Genomic DNA, 18442 nt, shown 5'->3' with positions numbered 1-18442 from the left:
TATCTTAGAAATCTTTATTAATACATAAACATTAATTCAAAAATTAGCATGTTAAACTATTATTTATGTTCTCAAAAAATTAAATTAAACATTAAATTATTTATATATAACAAAGTTGTTTTGATAAATCCATATGATTTTTATTGCATTTGAAAAAATAGAAACACAAACGAAATATATTTTTGGAAAATTCTTATACACTCGATATTCATTATGTTTTCTTTTTGTTTTTTTTATTCATCAATTATTAAAATTTTCAACTTCGTCTTTGTTTTGAGAAAAGACAATCTAATGTTTCTTAACATTTGACCTTCAATTTCATTAATATTCATCAGAAAACATAGACTATATGAAATTGCCAACATCTCGTCTTAAATGATGAAAACATTTTGGTGGCAAATCAAAGATTTCTCTGAGTAACGAAATGTTTGTCTTTTCATACCGGTAGTAAAATTAAATATAAAAATTTGATTATTTAAATATTTCAACTATTTATAAAATGGTTTAGTAATATTTCAAAGTTTAATTTTTTACTGATTAGGGATGTATAAAAAAGTGGGATTTTTGCAAAATTGACCTACAACTTAAAGTCAAACACAAAACTAACCTCTTTTTTTTTTGAAAATTGGTTTTGCCCTATTCACCCCACAAGTTCATATAATTTACGAAAATGCCATCAATTTTTTTTTTTTCTTTTCGAAAATGACATTTTTACTCTCTCACCCTCATCATCTTCAAGTAATTACAAGATTGTCATTGTCATCAATACCACAACCACCATGAACAACCAATTTGAAGCTCTTAATGCTCCCAAAATCGATTTACCCTTCTTCTTTTTCCATTCTTGTGAATTAAGCACAACATATCTCTCACTTTCTCTCCACAATGAGCTAAAAAAAACCCAAGATTTTGATTCTAAAATTTTTATGGTTCATAGAGTCATAGAAGCTAACGATTATGGGTGGGTGACTTCCGTTTGTGATTCTGTGTGCTTGGAGAAGCCTTATGTATGCTAAGGAACTTATCTCACCAATTTAAGGTATGACATCGAGTTTTTTTCCAGATCTGTTCGTCAGACGACTTACTTGGGAAGTCGTCTGGCTGTAGACGACTTACTTTTCAGTCGTCTGGCTGTAGACGACTTACCTGGAAGTCGTCTGGTCAACGCAGAGGTTATTTTTGCAATTGACTTTGAAATCTGTAACCTGAGACGACTGAAAGTTAAGTCGTCTACTATTGTTTGGTTTCAAAAAAAATTCCAAAGAACCTAGACGACTTACATTTCAGTCGTCATAGGTTAGTTTTGTATTTGACTGGATAATTTCAGAAGTTTGACTTCCCCAGACGACTTACATTTCAGTCGTCTGGCGAAAATTAAAATAATAATATTTTTTTTAAAGTAAACGACTTACAATTAAGTAGTCATAGGTTAGTTTTGCAATTGAAAAAAAAAATTTCAAGATTTAATTATACACAGACGACTTATAATTCAGTCGTCCACCAGACGACTTAATTGTAAGTCGTCCAGGATTTTTTTCCGAGATTCTGGTCAAACCTCGTAAATCCTGGACGACTTACATTTCAGTCGTCTCGTGGACGACTGAATTATAAGTCGTCTGTATATAATTAAATCTTGAAGTTTTTTTTTTCAATTGCAAAACTAACCTATGACGACTTAACTGTAAGTCGTCTACTTTTAAAAAAATATTTTTATTTTAATTTTCACTAGACGACTGAAATGTAAGTCGTCCAAAAAGTCAAACTTCTGAAATAATCCAGTCAAATGCAAAACTAACCTCTGACGACTGAAATGTAAGTCGTCTAGCTTTTTTGGAGTTTTTTTTTAACCAAACAATAGTAAACGACTTAACTTTCAGTCGTCCGAAATAACAGATTTCAAAGTCAATTGCAAAAATAACTTCTGCGTTGACCAGACGACATATAGTTTAGTCGTCTAGACAACTTAGATTGAAGTCGTCCGCGTCTTCTCCACTAGTTTTTAAGTCTTCTACGTTAGTTTTGGAATAACTTGTATTTTTAAGAGTGATAAGTAACTTCAAGATATGTAAAACTCATATTTACAAAATATGTTCTCTCCCTTAGTTTTACTAAATTTGACTAAGTTTTTCAATGCAAACTTATAAAAAATATGATATGCTTTGACTAGTTACTATTGTTTGTTTCCATCTCTTACCAACATTCTTGTTTATTAAGATGAGAAAAAGGCCATTGGAGTTTATTATTGCATATGAGAGATCCAAAGATAAGAAAAAGGCTACTGAAGTCTATTATTTCATTGATTTGTAAATGTGTAAACACATTGTTAGCACATTTAATACATCTTGGAAAACATTATTACTGATTTTACAAAAAATTCACAACTAAAAGAGTATACATGCAATTCATAAAACAGACCACAAACAAAACTATTATAGATCATTCATCTACAAAGACAAGCTTGGATTCCACTTGAGTAGACAAGACCAGACAACTTTTAAGAAGTACAGACGACTTCTAAGAAGTCCAGACGACTTCCAGGAAGTTCAGACGACTTTGCCAGAAGACTTTTAGGAAGTTCAGACGACTTCCAGACGACTTCCAGACGACTTTACAGGAAGTCCATACGACTTTTAGGAAGTCCAGACGACTTCCAGACGACTTCCAGACGACTAACAAGTAAGTCGTCCCAGAAGTCTTCCAGATCTGAAAAACCTGCATATTAAATCCAGATCTGAAAAACCTGCATATTCAAAAACGTTCAAATGGCTTAAAAACAGAAAAAATGAGTGGAAGATTAGATAAATCTACCTTTACAGAACACACAAAAAATACATATATAAAAATAATAGATCTACCTTTAAATTAGTGGAAGATGAGTACCAAATAATTAAAAACCTGCAAAAAAAAAATAGATTAGTAACAAAGACATGAGACAAAATTGAAAAATTCATATAAAGTTTGGTGTTTTCAAGTCAAAGAGATTAGAGTGGGTTTAGAGAGTTTTAGTTTGGGAAAAAAGTAAGAACTTTATACAACAAGAAGTTACCAAATGAAGAAAAATCAGACATAAGAACTTACCAAAACGCTCAGAAAAATCCAGACGACTTCCTAGAAGTCCAGACGACTTCCTCGAAGTCCAGACGACTTCCTGGAAGTCCAGACGACTTCCTGGAAGTCCAGACGACTTCCTGGAAGTCCAGACGACTTTGTCAGAAGACTTCCAAGAAGTCCAGACGACTTCCAGACGACTTCGAGACGACTAACAGGTAAGTCGTCCTAGAAGTCTTCCAGATCTGAAAAACCTGCACATCAAATCCAGATCTGAAAAACCTGCATATTCAAAAACGTTCAAATGACTTAAAAATAGAGAAAATGAGTGGAAGATTAGATAAATCTACATTTATAGAACACACAAAAATACATATCTAAAATTAATAGATCTACCTCTAAATTAGTGGAAGATGAGTACCATTTGATTAAAAACCTGCAAAAGAGATAGATTAGTAAGAAATACATGAGACAAAACTGAAAAATTCATATAAAGTTTGGTGTTTTCAAGTCAAAGAGATTAGAGAGAGGTTGGAGAGTTTTAGAATGATGAACATTACATTTTTGTTGCAGCCATTTGAGAGGAGGAGAGAGAATGTGTAAATTTTTCTTTATATAGGGAGACAAAAAATCCAATTAGATTAAATATTTTTGACTCAGACGACTTCCTGGACGACTTACATTTCAGTCGTCTGGTGAAGAAATTAAAACAGACGACTTACATGTAAGTCGTCCAGAAGAGTTTAATATTTTTAGCGGGAAATTAAATATTTTTAGCGGGAAACTAAAATAGAAGACTTTCCAGACGACTTACAAGTAAGTCGTCTGGACGACTGAATTATACGTCGTCAGGGTAAATTATTCAACAGACGACTGAAATATAAGTCGTCCACACCCTAAACATAACCCCTAAACTTAATTATCTAATTAAACACTTCATAAAACCAAATCAAACTTGAAAAGTGTTTACTATACACATAAATAAACACATATAGGTGAAAACTAATTTTTGAAAAAAACATTTTAGTTTTCCAAAATCTAACCCTAACAATACATACAATACTACAACATATGTTTGCCAAACTCCTAAACCAAAGTATTTCATGATTCACTACTTCCACTCATCTATCTTCAAAACAAATCAATTTTATCATATCTTGATTTATATGAGTTAAAACTGTTTATAATTACTTGATTTTTATTTTTTACGCATCAAAATATTTTTTTACAAGATTTATAAATTATTTTTAAAATAAACTGGTACCAGACGACTTACACTTCAGTCGTCCAGACGACTTCCAACATCTCAGACGACTCAGACGATTTACTGGGGCTATATTCGTAAAAATAGCTTCTGTTTTTTTGTTTGGTCACAAGGGGCTGAGCTGTAATTTCACTAGGCTTTTAGGTTAGTTTTGCATTTGATTCAAGTTTGGGTATATGTTTGGAATTAAAATCAAGTTGTGGGTTAGTTTTGGCAAAAACCCCTAAAAAAGTGAATTATATTGATTTTAATAATTAATAATAGTAAATAAAATAAAATAAATCTGAAGATAATTGATTTTGAACTTCTATGATAGAAACAATATTCTTTTACGATAACAACACAATATATGTAGGAATTATATATATATATATAGTCTTAAAATACATTTTATTCGTTGGCCAAATTTTATAATATTAATTTATAAATGGATATCAAAAAATATATCTATTTTTACTAAGGGTATCATGATTCTTAATCCACGCCAATACAGAAAATACGACCCTTGATTCCTTAAAAAATAATAAAACAAATATACCTTTTAAGAAAATAATTTTTCCACAGTAGATTATGATAGGTTTATTTTAGATATATCAAAAAATATATCTATTTTTACTAAGGGTATCATGATTCTTAATCCACGCCAATACAGAAAATACAACCCTTGATTCCTTAAAAAATAATAAAACAAATATACCTTTTAAGAAAATAAATTTTTCACAGTAGATTATAATAGGTTTATTTTAGATATGTCTCCAATTAAGGTTTCAACTTAATCAAATATAATTATACCAATAATAATTTATAACTACTTACTCATATATAAAAAATTATAACTTTAATATAAGATTGTCTTTCTACTCTTTAGTATAACGGAAACCAATTCCGGAAAGAATTGTTTTGTTTATTTGACTGTTCAGAAAAAAATATTCATCATCTTTAAATATATTATTATTATTAATTATTAATATATATCTACATAAACAAACATAAGAATTTAATTGTTTATTTTTTACCGTTTCAGCTAATTCATGAGCTAGCATACGAAGAAACGGAAAAGTTGTACTAACAAATAAATATTAAACTTATGTAAGTAAATAATCAAAAATTAAATTTAAATTATATTATAGAATATTCAATATAATGACTTAATTAAAAATATGACAAATAAGCAAAACTATATATTAATTAAAATTATTCAAGCATGACAAATACGGAAAATTACCTTAAAATCATGGAGAATATGACAATCAACAAAATCAATAATAGATAATACATATCATGATATTCTGACGGAACTTCCAATGGACTAAAATATCATTGGAAATTTCTGAGGAAAATCATTAATAGACAGTCGTAATCTAAAGAATTATATGCTTTATGAAAGGGACAAGATTTGATACATATAATATTGTCATTCTTACAAATAAAAAGGTTTGAATGTTATTGGCTGTTTCAAACAGAAATAAAGAGGAGATATGTCATCACACCGATTATGAAATAAGTGTGATTAATGTTAATAAGATTATTCACTTAAATTTAACTAAAAAAACTCTTTATTTTTCTGTTTTCTATTTAAATATAATTTTAAATAATTATATTTAATAAAACTTTTTCTTTCTGTTGTTCTCTTCATCTTCTTTCCTTTTTAAGCTTGTTGCGCAAAATAAAGTGCCCTCTCTGAAATAAAGAAATTTTATTCTTTAAGTTCAATTGCTTCAAAAATTTGATTACCCATAAATAAACTGAATGATTTTTGTGAAAAACTTGAGAAACCCGTTGAAGATAGAGAGTTCAGTGAGTTTGATTTCACCAGATCATTTATCCCAACTCATAAAAGATCCATACTTTCTAGGATGTCCAAACCCTTCAATTTTGATCCAAAACCGTATGATGTGGTGACCATGGCTGAGGAAGAGTGTGCACTATGTCTCATGATGATCTTAGGAGTCGGCACGTACTTAATCAAATATAATTATACCAAGAATACAATTTACAAATACATATTCTATATAGAAACTTATAACTGTAATATAAGATTATCTCTCTAATTTTTAGTATGATGGACACTAATTTTGGAAAACAATGTTTTGCGTATTAGATTATTCAGAGAAAGATATTGATCATCTTTAAATACATAATAGTATTATTAATTATTAATATATATCTACATAAACAAACACAAGAATTTGATTTTTATTTTTTTCCACCTCTTCAGCTAATTCATGAGCTGTCACACGAAACTGAAAATTATACTAACAAATAAATATTAAACTTATGTAACTAAATAATCAAAATTTAAATTTAAATTATATTATATTATAGAGTCTTCAAAATAATGACTTAAATAAAAATATGAAAAAAAAAAATGTATGCTAACTAAAAGTATTGAGAACATGACAAATAAAAAAAATTATTTAAAATCATGGAATATATGACAAATCTGTAAAGTTATTTTTTTTGAATTAAATATTAAATTTAATTCAAAAAGAAAAAGTTCTTTGCTTTATAGTGTAACTTTTTTTTAATGAAAAACTCAAAATGAAAAAAAAGAAAGAAAAAGACTAGGATAGCACCAAACCAAGTTTTTGTTCCCAAAGTAGCACTCAAGGCTCAAAGTCACAAAATATGTTTCATTAAATAGGTAAATATACACTTATACCCCTTGAGTTAATTAATCCAAACCTTAGGGTTTAGAGTTAAGGGGTGGGGTTTTGGAATTAGGGTTTAAAATTTTATAAAAAATAAATACTAAAATAAAAAATAAAAATTTTAAAAACAGTTTCAAAAATTATTTTAAAATTATAAAAATAAAATTTGAAAAAAAATAAAAAAAAATCGAAATAAAATTTCAAAAAGAAAATTATAAAAATTTTGAATCTGAAAACACATAATCTGAAACTATAAAAAAAAAATTCTTTTTTTTTATTTTTATTTTTATTTTATTATTTTTATTTATTTTTGTTTGTTTATTTAATTTTTAACCAAGGGTATTAGAGATATTTTACCCTTTAATGAATGTCATTTTTGTGACTTTCTCCTTCTAGTGCTATTTTTGAGACATAAACTTCAAAAGATGTTATTATTGACAATTGCCCAAAAAAAAAATCTATCTCCTTTTTCTATCTTGTGCTAAACCAATATACCATTCCTCCATCAAATCTGCAAAATCACTTCACATATAATAGTATACATTATATAAAATATTCTCTAAAGTATTTTATTATTAGTTGAACTGATTTTATAACCAAAAAAATTATTTTAAATGATATGATTTCAGTATTACTATTTTACAAAGTTTTTAATATGGATTAATTTTTACTATACAATATAAAAATGGGTTTTTAGTAATTAAACCCCTCAACTAAAGATGAATCGTAAAAAAAACCCTCAACTAAAAATTCTGTGAAATTAACCATCAACTTTAGTTCCGTTAACATATGTTACCCTCCGTCTAAAAAACCGTGACGGAGGGTGACATATGTTAACGGTTTATAAGTTGAGGGTTTATAATGTTAAAAACTTAGTTAAGGGTCTTTTTTAAGATTCAAAAATAGTTGAGGGGTTTTATCACTAAAAGTCATTAAAGGGTTTTTAAGTTATTTATTATCCATTTATACATTGTTTTAGATTGATTTGTAAGCCTTTAAAACTAATTTATATTTTTAATACATTAATCTATTATAAAATTAATTTATACATCTTAAATTAATAATTTTCAACACGATTTACAACTTATTATAACTTCAAAATATTAAATTATTTGATATTTGGCAATAGTGATATAAAAAAAATTGTGTGTTTATATCGTCATTTTCAAATATCAAATAATTGAAAGTTTCTAAGTTATATTAAGTCTTAAGTAGTATTTAGGATAATTCATCCATGAAGTCAATCTTTCTATTTGGAGTATACGTACTTTTTCTTATTTTCGTCATCAGACTCATACTTTTCTATTTTCCTATATTGTTCTTGATTTATTGTATTACTTTATGTTTTAAATATATTATTGATCAAGAAAATAAAAATATAATGTAGTTATTCAGAAATCAATGAGAATAAAAATAATCATGCATTATTTTGGAGGGGGAAGAAGTATGAGCCGGATGACAGAAATCATGAAAATAGGAAAAAGTGCATCATACTCTAAATAGAAAGATTGACTTCATGGATGAATTATCTCGACACTACTTAAGACTTAATATAACTTAGAAACTATAAATTATTTCATATTTGACAATGACGATATAAACACACAAAATTTTTTATATCACTATTGCCAAATATCAAATAATTTAATATTTCAAAGTTATAATAAGTTGTAAGTAGTGTTAAAAATTATTAATTTAAGATGTATAAATTAATATACAAATATATTAATGTATTAAAATTTATAAATTAGTTTTAAAGGCTTATAAATCTTAAAACAATGTATAAATGATAATAAATAATTTAATAACATTTAAAGACTTTTAGTGATAAAACCCCTCAACTAAAGATGAATCGTAAAAAAAACCCTCAACTAAAAATCCAGTAAAATAAACCCTCAACTTATAAACCGTGAACATATGTCACCCTCCGTCACGGTTTTTTAAACGGAGGATAACATATGTTAACAGAACTAAAGTTGATGGTTTATTTCACAGGATTTTTAGTTGGGGTTTTTTTTTACGATTCATCTTTAGTTGAGGGGTTTAATTACTAAAAATCCTATAAAAATATATTAAATGAAATATATATATTTGTTATCATAAAACGGGCTAAAAATATTCTTGGGCCTATTTGTTTATCAGACTGGCCTTCTCGCTTCGCGTTTCGCTTCCGAAATCACAACCGGATACTTTTGTTTGTTCGTCGATTGTAGTGGTGGATCTAACCGATTCTGGATCGGATCTGATTACTCTTCCTCTCTGCGTAGCTGAATTTTCTCTACTGAGGAGTTCTCGTGAATCTGAATCGTCTCTGCGGATGCAATTGAGCTCTTCAGATTCGTGAGTTGTTTCATTGATCTTCGCGGTTCGTCAGAGAGATCGAAATGTTACGCGCGAGAGCGTTTCGGCAGACCAATGGTAAGATCGTGAAGATACAGGTGCATCCGACGCATCCGTGGATTGTTACGGCCGATGATACGGATCACGTCTCCGTCTGGAACTGGGAGCATCGTCAGGTACCGAGATTCCGTTTTGGTTTTGCTTCTAATCCCGAATCGAGTATTTTTTTCAACGTGTTTGGGGATTTTTTTGTAGGTGATTTATGAATTGAAAGCCGGTGGAGTCGACGAGCGCCGTTTAGTTGGTGCTAAGTTAGAGAAGCTTGCCGAAGGAGACTCCGGTGAGCCATGATGAACTCTCTCTTTTGTTAAATTCAACATTCTATTGTGGTATAATGAGTATGCGGTTAATGATTGGCGTTTATGTTTTGTTTAGACTATAAAGGCAAACCTACTGAAGCTATTCGAGGAGGAAGGTAATTATTACGTCTTGGCCGCTGCTATTCTTTCGCGAGAAATTTGAAAATAAAAGATTAATTAGATGAAATCTTGTTTTTTTTCTATCTACAAGTGTTAAGCAGGTGAAGTTTTATGACGATGATGTGCGTTATTGGCAACTGTGGCGCAATCGCTCTGCAGCTGCTGAATCTCCCTCTGCTGTTAATCATCTCACGTCCGGTTTCACTTCTCCTGCTCCGTCAACTAAAGGCCGGCATTTTTTGGTCATCTGTTGTGAGAATAAAGCTATTTTCTTGGACTTGGTGACAATGCGTGGCCGAGATGTGCCTAAGTCAGAGCTTGACAATAGGTCACTTCTCTGGTAAGTTTCAATTCCGTTTCTCTGATTTTTCTCTGATTTTAGATCATTGTTTGCGTGACATATATAGCCTTGCTTGAATCCTGGAAAGATCTCCATTAGTTACTACGCTGGAATTATTGGAGTCAAATATAGACTATGACAAGTTAATGTCCGTGTGTGTGTGTGTGTGGTTTAAGTGTAATGTTCAAACAGGCTTCTACTTTTCCGAATTATTCTGCTCCAACGTGGTTAGACTTACTCCTTTCTTTGCAGCATGGAGTTCCTTACCAGATCATCTGGTGGTGATGGCCCTTTAGTTGCATTTGGTTCAACTGATGGTGTCATTAGGGTTTTATCAATGATAACATGGAAGGTGCTTGTTCCAAAATTGAATTTTTATTTTGTTTTTCTGCTGGGTTTATGGTGAGCGCTATTGGGACTGATCTGTGTTAATTTCCCTGAATGCTTACTTCCTTCCAGCTTGCACGTAGATATACCGGTGGCCATAAAGGATCAATATATTGCTTGATGAATTTCATGGCATCATCTGGCGAGGTAACTACATATTCTTTCAACTTCCCATTCTTTGATTTAGAGAAACATACGCAAGGTCACCTGCTATGGTTGACTGACATGTAAAACAAAACAGTATATTGGGGATATTGTCTTGAAAGTTCTTTACATTTTCTTTTCGTTTCCTAAATCGCTTTTAAGTAAGGAGTCATTCAGTTTAAAGGTCTACCCTTACTTTCATATATCCTAAATTGCTTAGTAGAAGTTCATTTGTTGTTTGGGATAACTTTCTTGCACAACCTAGCATTGGGAGCGGAAGGAATTAAAACATAGACATCTGTTTTCTAAATTGGTTGTTTAGTTCTCTAGATTCATTTATTATCATTATTAGGTTTTAGTTCTACTAACGACTGCCTTTTCCGTTTTCTTATAATTGAAACTATCAACTATTTTCTCTGTTATTCATATTCAATACATGATACCAGCCGTTCTCTATCTGCTTGCAATTGCAGGCACTCCTTGTTTCAGGTGGCAGTGATGGGTTACTTGTACTGTGGAGTGCCGATCATGGCAGTGATTCAAGGGAACTAGTACCCAAGCTCAGCTTAAAGGTATTTATTCTAATCCTACTCGTTCATAAAAAGATTGGCCAAATTTGGTTACAGGTGAGGACATGGTACTATTGTTCTTAGTTTCAGTGGACCTGAGTTGATTTGTGATGTTGGATAATAGTAACTAGATTTTTTTTTCTTTGATCCTATTCTGATTAATAGGCTGAGTATTGATTAGTGTAGTATGACATGCTCTTGATTGTCTTTTTCTGTTGATTCAAATGACATGCTATTGTTTTGCTTAATTGAGTTTATAAAATTCCACTTCTCTGTCATACTTTTTGTCCTTTTCTATTGGTTCAAGTGACATGCTATTGTTTGCTTAATTGAGTCTATAAAATTCCACTTTTCTGTTATACTGGTTTATCCTTCCAGAAATGGCTTTGTAAAAGCTTTTGCTTAATCTTATTATATTTTGTTCTTACTGAATTAGGCACATGATGGTGGAGTAGTGGCTGTTGAGTTGTCACGGGTAAGTGGCAGTGCTCCACAATTGATTACAATCGGTGCTGACAAGACATTGGCTATATGGGACACAATGACATTTAAGGTAATGTTGTATCTCATGTATGGGTTTTGCATATTTTATGGATTTCTATTTTCAACCCACATGTGTACTTTTTCTCTGCAGGAGCTACGGAGAATTAAACCTGTCCCGAAGCTAGCTTGCCACAGTGTTGCATCTTGGTGTCACCCTCGAGCACCAAACCTTGATATTTTGACATGCGTTAAAGATTCACACATATGGTATCCTTGATTAAACATTTCGTGATATCCATGGTGAACATCTTTGTGCATATTAGAGGAGTATTTAATTGTTTGAATTTTCACAGGTCTATTGAGCATCCAACTTATTCGGCTTTGACAAGGCCATTATGTGAACTTTCTTCCTTGGTTCCGCCTCAAGTCCTTGCAACCCACAGAAAACTTAGGGTAATTTTCTTTTGACTACTTGCTTATTTCTGAGTTTAACCAAGCAAACGCAGCACTAGTCGTTGATGATTTCCTTGGAATCTACCATATATCATGTCATTTCTTTCTGCATTGGCTAATTGTACGTCACCGATTTTTTTCTGTTTATTATGTCACTAATTCAGTCACAATCCTTAACATGAGAATTGCTCTCTACACTTGAAAGAATTGCATCTCCATTCTATGTGCCCCACAAAACAGTATTTTCTATTCATGTATCGTAAAAATGCATCTATCATGGTTAAAATAATGAAGTTGATCAGCTGTACAGAACTGCACTTGGCAATGCAAATACATTCGGACTCAACCAGAGTAGGAATAAGAATAAATTGCATTGTTTGATTATTTGTTACTTCTTGCAGAACAAATCCATGTATAGATAACCCTAACCATCTAGAAAAGCAGAATCTTGATTGATAACTGTTTGTATCATAAAACACATTGCAATTGAGAAAAAAGTTATTTTATATTGTACAGGATGATCAAGAAAAGACATGTTTCACGCAAATTTCTAAAGTTATCTTTTCAGAATGTACAGATTAGTTACTTATTAGTTTCATTTTCTTCAGGTCTATTGTATGGTTGCACATCCTCTTCAGCCACATCTCGTCGCAACTGGTACCAATGTCGGTATTATAGTTAGTGAATTTGATCCTCGTGCCATCCCGTCTGCAGCCCCTCTACCGGCACTGTCTGGAAGTCGGGAGAATTCAGCTGTATATATCCTTGGAAGAGAATTAAAGCTCTTAAACTTTCAAATATCCAACACAGCCAACCCATCCCTTGGAAATAATAGTGCCTTATCCGAATCAGGAATGGCTAAGGGAGACTCAGGTGAACAGTTGACTGTAAAGCAGACTAAAAAGCAGATTGTGGCACCTGTTCCACATGATTCATACTCGGTTCTTTCTGTAAGCAGTTCAGGAAAGTAAGTTCTTTTTTCAGTCTTATAATGATATGCATTATATTAAATATTTTCTGCATAGTGATGCTGTTTGTTACTGTAAATTGTATTTGTGTTTTCATGCTGCTTGTGAATATTCTAATTCCTTCATTGTTTACCTGTTATACGGTTGCATATATTGTTATTGTACTTTTAAATTCCGTACATGCTTGTTGGTTTTGTATCTCGGTGGGATTTACCCCACCAGATGCTATGGTAGACAGGAAAGAGAAAATGGCATTCAAGTATCAACCATTTAGTTTAGTCGTTCTTTGCCTAAATATATTTGTTAGATAACTCCTCGCTAATATATTTATGTACGTAATTTGTTGACTGCTGTCTTTTGTTTAGCCAGCTAACTTTATTCTCTGGTTGTAGGTATGTGGCAGTTGTATGGCCTGATATCTTGTACTTCTCTATCTACAAGGTTAGTGACTGGACCATTGTTGATTCTGGAAGTGCAAGACTTTTGGCTTGGGATACATGTCGAGATAGATTTGCGATACTAGAATCTGTATTACCTCAAAGGATGCCCATAATCCCAAAGGGTGGTTCATCAAGAAAGGCGAAAGAAGCCGCTGCAGCCGCAGCTCAAGCCGCCGCTGCTGCTAATGCAGCTTCATCAGCTAGTGTTCAAGTTCGTATTCTCTTGGATGATGGAACCTCAAACATTCTCATGAGATCTGTAGGAGGTCGTTCTGAACCGGTATGTATCCTTTACTTGAGTTATTGCGTTCCTTAGCCGCTTTTGATGTGTTTAAGTCTCAGCTGGGGATAACCATCTTTCATATCAAGTTCATCATTTGTTCGTTTATCTTAGTTCCTCTTTATGTATTCTCGAGCTATATGTTGAAGTGGTTTCATTGCATAATTTATCTAATCATATGCTTCTAAGAATTCGTATTAATTTTGCATTGAATATATGGAAAAAATAACTTAAAAAAAAAAACAATATTAAACTTTGAATCCAGTTGTTTATCAAATGACGTTCGACCAAAAGGACAATATTGCTGAACATGAGAACCTTACGCATTGAGAATTCTTTTCGACTCTAAGTGGTTGTGTATTGTGTATGTTTGGAAAACTTATCAAAGGACAGTATGTCGATATTTGACTTCTAGGCTTAGGTAAGCAATAATGTGCTTCAAAATTTCTCTTGGCAGGTCATTGGACTGCATGGTGGTGCTCTACTTGGAATAGGCTATCGTACATCCCGAAGGATTAGTCCTGTTGCTGCTTCAGCTATTTCAACCATTCAGTCGATGCCACTCTCAGGATTTGGAAACAGTAATGTTTCTTCGTTTTCCAGCTATGATGATGGTTCTTCGCAGAGATCTACCGAGTCCGCACCCCTAAACTACCAGCTCTACAGGTGATTAATGGCTCCATTTTGGTTAACTCGACTTCAATTTTGAGGCATTTTTCATGTTGTTTGGCTTCATATTAATCCACATGGAATTTTCAACGTGCAGTTGGGACAATTTTGAGCCAGTAGGTGGTATGCTACCTCAGCCAGAGTGGACGGCGTGGGACCAAACAGTTGAGTATTGTGCTTTTGCTTATCAAAAATACATGGTCATATCGTCGTTGCGCCCTCAGTATAGATATCTTGGTGATGTTGCCATTTCACATGCTACTGGAGCTGTTTGGCACCGCAGACAGCTGTTTGTGGCTACACCAACCACAATTGAGTAAGATTAATGTTCTATATATGATCGACGAACTTCTTTCTGTTTTGTATATGTTACCTTGAATGCTTCTTCCAGACTTCTACAGTTCTATTGGATGAAACAAATTAAAAACTGTTTTTAGGAACTGTTTTGCAGCAGTTGTGTAGCACCAGTTATTTGAATTATCTTGATTGTGCGTTATCCAACTTCCGGGAGATTATAACTCTTTGAATGTATTTTCCATGATTCTGACCTTGTTAAGGGCATGGTTACCTTAATTTGCCAATTTCTGAAACAAAGTAAGGAGGAATGCTAATACTCTCTTTCATGCCTCGATCTGCAGATGTGTTTTTGTGGATGCGGGAGTATCTGAAATTGATATAGAGACTATGAAGATGAAGGAAGAAATTAAACTTAAGGAGGCACAGGCTAGAGCAGTTGCAGAGCATGGTGAATTAGCCTTAATCACAGTAGAAGGTGCCCAGAATGCCAAGCAAGAAAGGATTTTATTGAGGCCCCCCATGTTGCAGGTGGACATTTCTCGCTTTACATGAGATATATATATATATATATATATATATATATAACTGATTTTGAAGCTTAATTTTACATGTCTAATCCTGAATCTATGTCGAACTTTTACCTCATGTGTGTACTTTTTTATTGTAGGTTGTACGTTTAGCCTCTTTCCAAAACGCTCCATCTGTTCCACCATTTTTATCATTGCCGAGACAATCTAGAGGTGATGGTGATGACATGGATGAAAGAAGGGCCAGTGAGGTAGCTGTAGGTGGTGGTGGAGTCTCAGTTGCTGTTACTCGTTTCCCAGTGGAGCAGAAACGACCAGTGGGGCCTCTTGTTGTTGCTGGTGTACGGGATGGAGTTCTTTGGCTCATTGACAGGTAACAAGAATATCCATGTTCTTACCTTAAAGCAAGACTGACTCTTGCTAAAAAATTTCTTTGTTGACGACACGTATATGCAGTTAGATCAAGGTTTTTTTTCTTTTTATTCTTAGTACGCACTAGGTCGGCTCCTTGACTTCTGACATTTGCAGTCCAAGGTTTCAACGTACAAAAAAATATATGTAGTCACAGAGTTACCATGTTGGATACAGTATCTTGCCATGATCGTCCTATCAGTCACTTGAATGATCATATAAATAATGGAACTACTGAGGTAAATTATTGTCTCACACCTTTATTTTCTTGATAGGTACATGTGTGCCCATGCCATATCATTGAGCCATCCTGGTATCCGTTGTCGCTGTCTTGCTGCGTACGGGGATGCTGTTAGTGCAGTTAAATGGTATTGATATATTTTCATTATATCGTCTTTATACTAGTAGTAAACAAGCTGGAATATACAACATTTTCTGTTGCGCAGGGCAAGTAGACTTGGGAGAGAACATCATGACGATCTGGCACAGTTTATGTTAGGGATGGGTTATGCAACAGAAGCTCTTCATTTGCCTGGAATATCTAAGAGGTAAAAGAATCATATTATGTTTGGTGCAGCTGTTTCCTCCAGTCTGTTCCTACTATTCTCAGTTTTCTCTAGTCTCTGAATTGCTTGTGCTGGAGTATGTACAGAATTCAGTGTTTCACTCACATGTGGTCGATCGTTCATTCTAGCTCTCAACTTACACAAAAATGATATCAGCGATTATTTTCACTCACATGTGTTCTCAGGCTGGAGTTTGACCTAGCGATGCAGAGCAATGATCTGAAGAGGGCTCTACATTGTCTTCTCACAATGAGTAATAGCAGGGACATTGGACAGGACGGTTTAGGCCTGGATTTGAGTGACATTCTCTCTTTAACAGCTGAGAAGAAAGAAGACGTTGTTGAAGCGGTGGAGGGAATAGTGAAATTCGCGAAGGAGTTTCTCGACCTTATAGATGCTGCAGATGCCACTGGGCACGCTGACATAGCTCGCGAAGCTCTCAAAAGACTGGCCACTGCAGGTTCAGTGAAAGGCGCCTTACAGGGTCATGAGTTGCGAGGCCTTGCATTACGCTTAGCGAACCATGGAGAATTGACACGCTTGAGTGTATGTCCCCAATTTCTCTTTCTTTTGGCTTTTAATTTTCAAAAACTGTAGACAGAATCTTCTTAGGAAAATTAAAACTTAGGAGATTATTTTATGGTCTGGTTCCTTTATTGAAAAGGCTGTTTTAATCTTGTTGCAGGGACTGATAAACAATCTGATCTCCATAGGCCTCGGGCGAGAATCAGCATTTGCTGCTGCAGTTCTGGGTGACAATGCGCTTATGGAGAAGGCATGGCAAGACACGGGAATGCTCGCAGAAGCTGTGCTTCATGCCCATGTAAGATTTCAGTTTCACCAATCTTTCTCTTTTTTTTTTATCTTTCTTTCTTGAGTTAGCTTTCTTATGAAGCTCCTATTGTTTCTGACTTTTCTATCACACAGGCACATGGTCGTCCAACTCTAAAGAACTTGGTCCAGGCTTGGAATAAAACACTACAGAAGGAAGTTGAGCAAGCTCCATCTTCTAAGACAGATGCTGCAAGTGCGTTTTTGGCTTCTCTTGAGGATCCAAAGCTCACGAGTTTATCTGATGCATCCACAAAGCCTCCAATCGAGATTCTACCTCCCGGAATGTCTTCAATCTTTGCTTCCATCTCTGCTCCCAAAAAACCTCTACCCACACTGAAGCCGCAAGAACCAACTAAGCCATTGGCTGTTGAAGAACCAGCTAAGCCGTTGGCTATTGAAGCTCCTCCATCTTCTGAGCAACCACAGACCGAGTCAGCGCCTGAAACTGCAGCTGATCCTGAGTCAGCTGCACCGGAAACTGCAGCTGCTTCTGAGTCAGCTGCACCAGAAACTGCAGCTGTTTCCGAGTCAGAAGCACGAGAAACTGCAGCTGGTTCTGAATCAGCAGCACCGGAAACTGCAGCTGTTGCTGAGACAGCAGAACATTTGGATAAACCAGTGACAGAGACAGTATCTGAGCCTCCTGTAGTCGAGGAAACACCTTCGGAAGAAAAAAGTGTTCCGTCTTCAACTCCAAACACAGAAACAGCTCTAGGCGCCACAGAGGTTGATAGCCAAACAATGCCACCGCCACCACCGCCTGAACCGGTTACAACAACAGTGAAACCAACAGAGAATGCAGCAACGGGAAGGCAGCAAGTAACCTATCCTCCAATTAGAAGCCAACCAATTGACTTTGGTTTCTAGGATGGCTAAAGCCAAGTTTGCACAGAATATCCCAAAACTAAAGACAACGTGTGTGTATATCTTTTTAGATATACATCCATAATCAAGCTTCGTGGCCATATTGCTAGAGGAAGAAGACGATGCTATTCATCACAGTATCTGCGTGTCTTAATTTAGTTCTATTTTGTAATGTGTCGTTTTCTTATTTGTTTGGTTTGTATCACTATTAAACAAAACAAAACAAAAAAACTCTCTGAGGTACGTCTATGTGAAGCGTGTAAACTGATCGAAAGAGATTTGATTTGACAAACGTTATATATTTTTGTTTATTTGATTTAATCTCCCCTTTGACGTATGCCAATAAACAAACCACGGAACCTCGAATTGGATGTATTCGTAGATGCTAACACTTGGAAGGCTCCCTTGGCCATTTACGACCGACTTAA

At 33.7% G+C, this 18442-nt stretch overlaps 1 protein-coding gene across 2 annotated transcripts; it reads left to right on the top strand.

Moving 5' to 3' along the window:
- The first annotated feature begins 9104 nt into the window (after positions 1-9104).
- On the top strand, positions 9105-18325 carry LOC103874342. 2 transcript variants are annotated; one of them, XM_033292971.1, is made up of 22 exons: positions 9348-9479; positions 9559-9643; positions 9739-9778; positions 9874-10122; positions 10375-10474; positions 10582-10656; positions 11127-11225; positions 11659-11775; positions 11857-11972; positions 12059-12158; positions 12767-13125; positions 13519-13846; positions 14304-14512; positions 14613-14831; positions 15154-15340; positions 15480-15712; positions 16026-16118; positions 16197-16298; positions 16502-16862; positions 17002-17139; positions 17244-17703; positions 17737-18325. In XM_033292971.1, exons 1-22 carry the CDS (start codon positions 9348-9350, stop codon positions 18015-18017), a joined length of 4083 nt encoding a protein of 1360 aa, XP_033148862.1. In that variant the 3' UTR covers positions 18018-18325. The 2 variants fall into 2 exon arrangements, with proteins under 2 accessions (XP_009150997.2, XP_033148862.1); XM_009152749.3 differs by having other exon boundaries at positions 9105-9479; positions 17244-18325.
- The last annotated feature ends 117 nt before the right edge of the window (positions 18326-18442 follow it).

This window comes from Brassica rapa, chromosome A06 (genome assembly GCF_000309985.2).
Source record: "Brassica rapa cultivar Chiifu-401-42 chromosome A06, CAAS_Brap_v3.01, whole genome shotgun sequence".
Taxonomy (NCBI): domain Eukaryota; kingdom Viridiplantae; phylum Streptophyta; class Magnoliopsida; order Brassicales; family Brassicaceae; genus Brassica; species Brassica rapa.
This window is presented reverse-complemented; position numbering and strand designations above follow the sequence as displayed.

Excerpts from the sequence above, each read along its gene's own strand:
- LOC103874342 (XM_009152749.3), top strand. The coding sequence starts at position 9,348 with ATGTTACGCGCGAGAGCGTTTCGGCAGACCAATGGTAAGATCGTGAAG. Across the intron at positions 9,779-9,873 it reads GAAGCTATTCGAGGAGGAAG|TGTTAAGCAGGTGAAGTTTT; the intron begins GTAATTATTACG and ends TCTATCTACAAG. Across the intron at positions 13,847-14,303 it reads TAGGAGGTCGTTCTGAACCG|GTCATTGGACTGCATGGTGG; the intron begins GTATGTATCCTT and ends TTCTCTTGGCAG.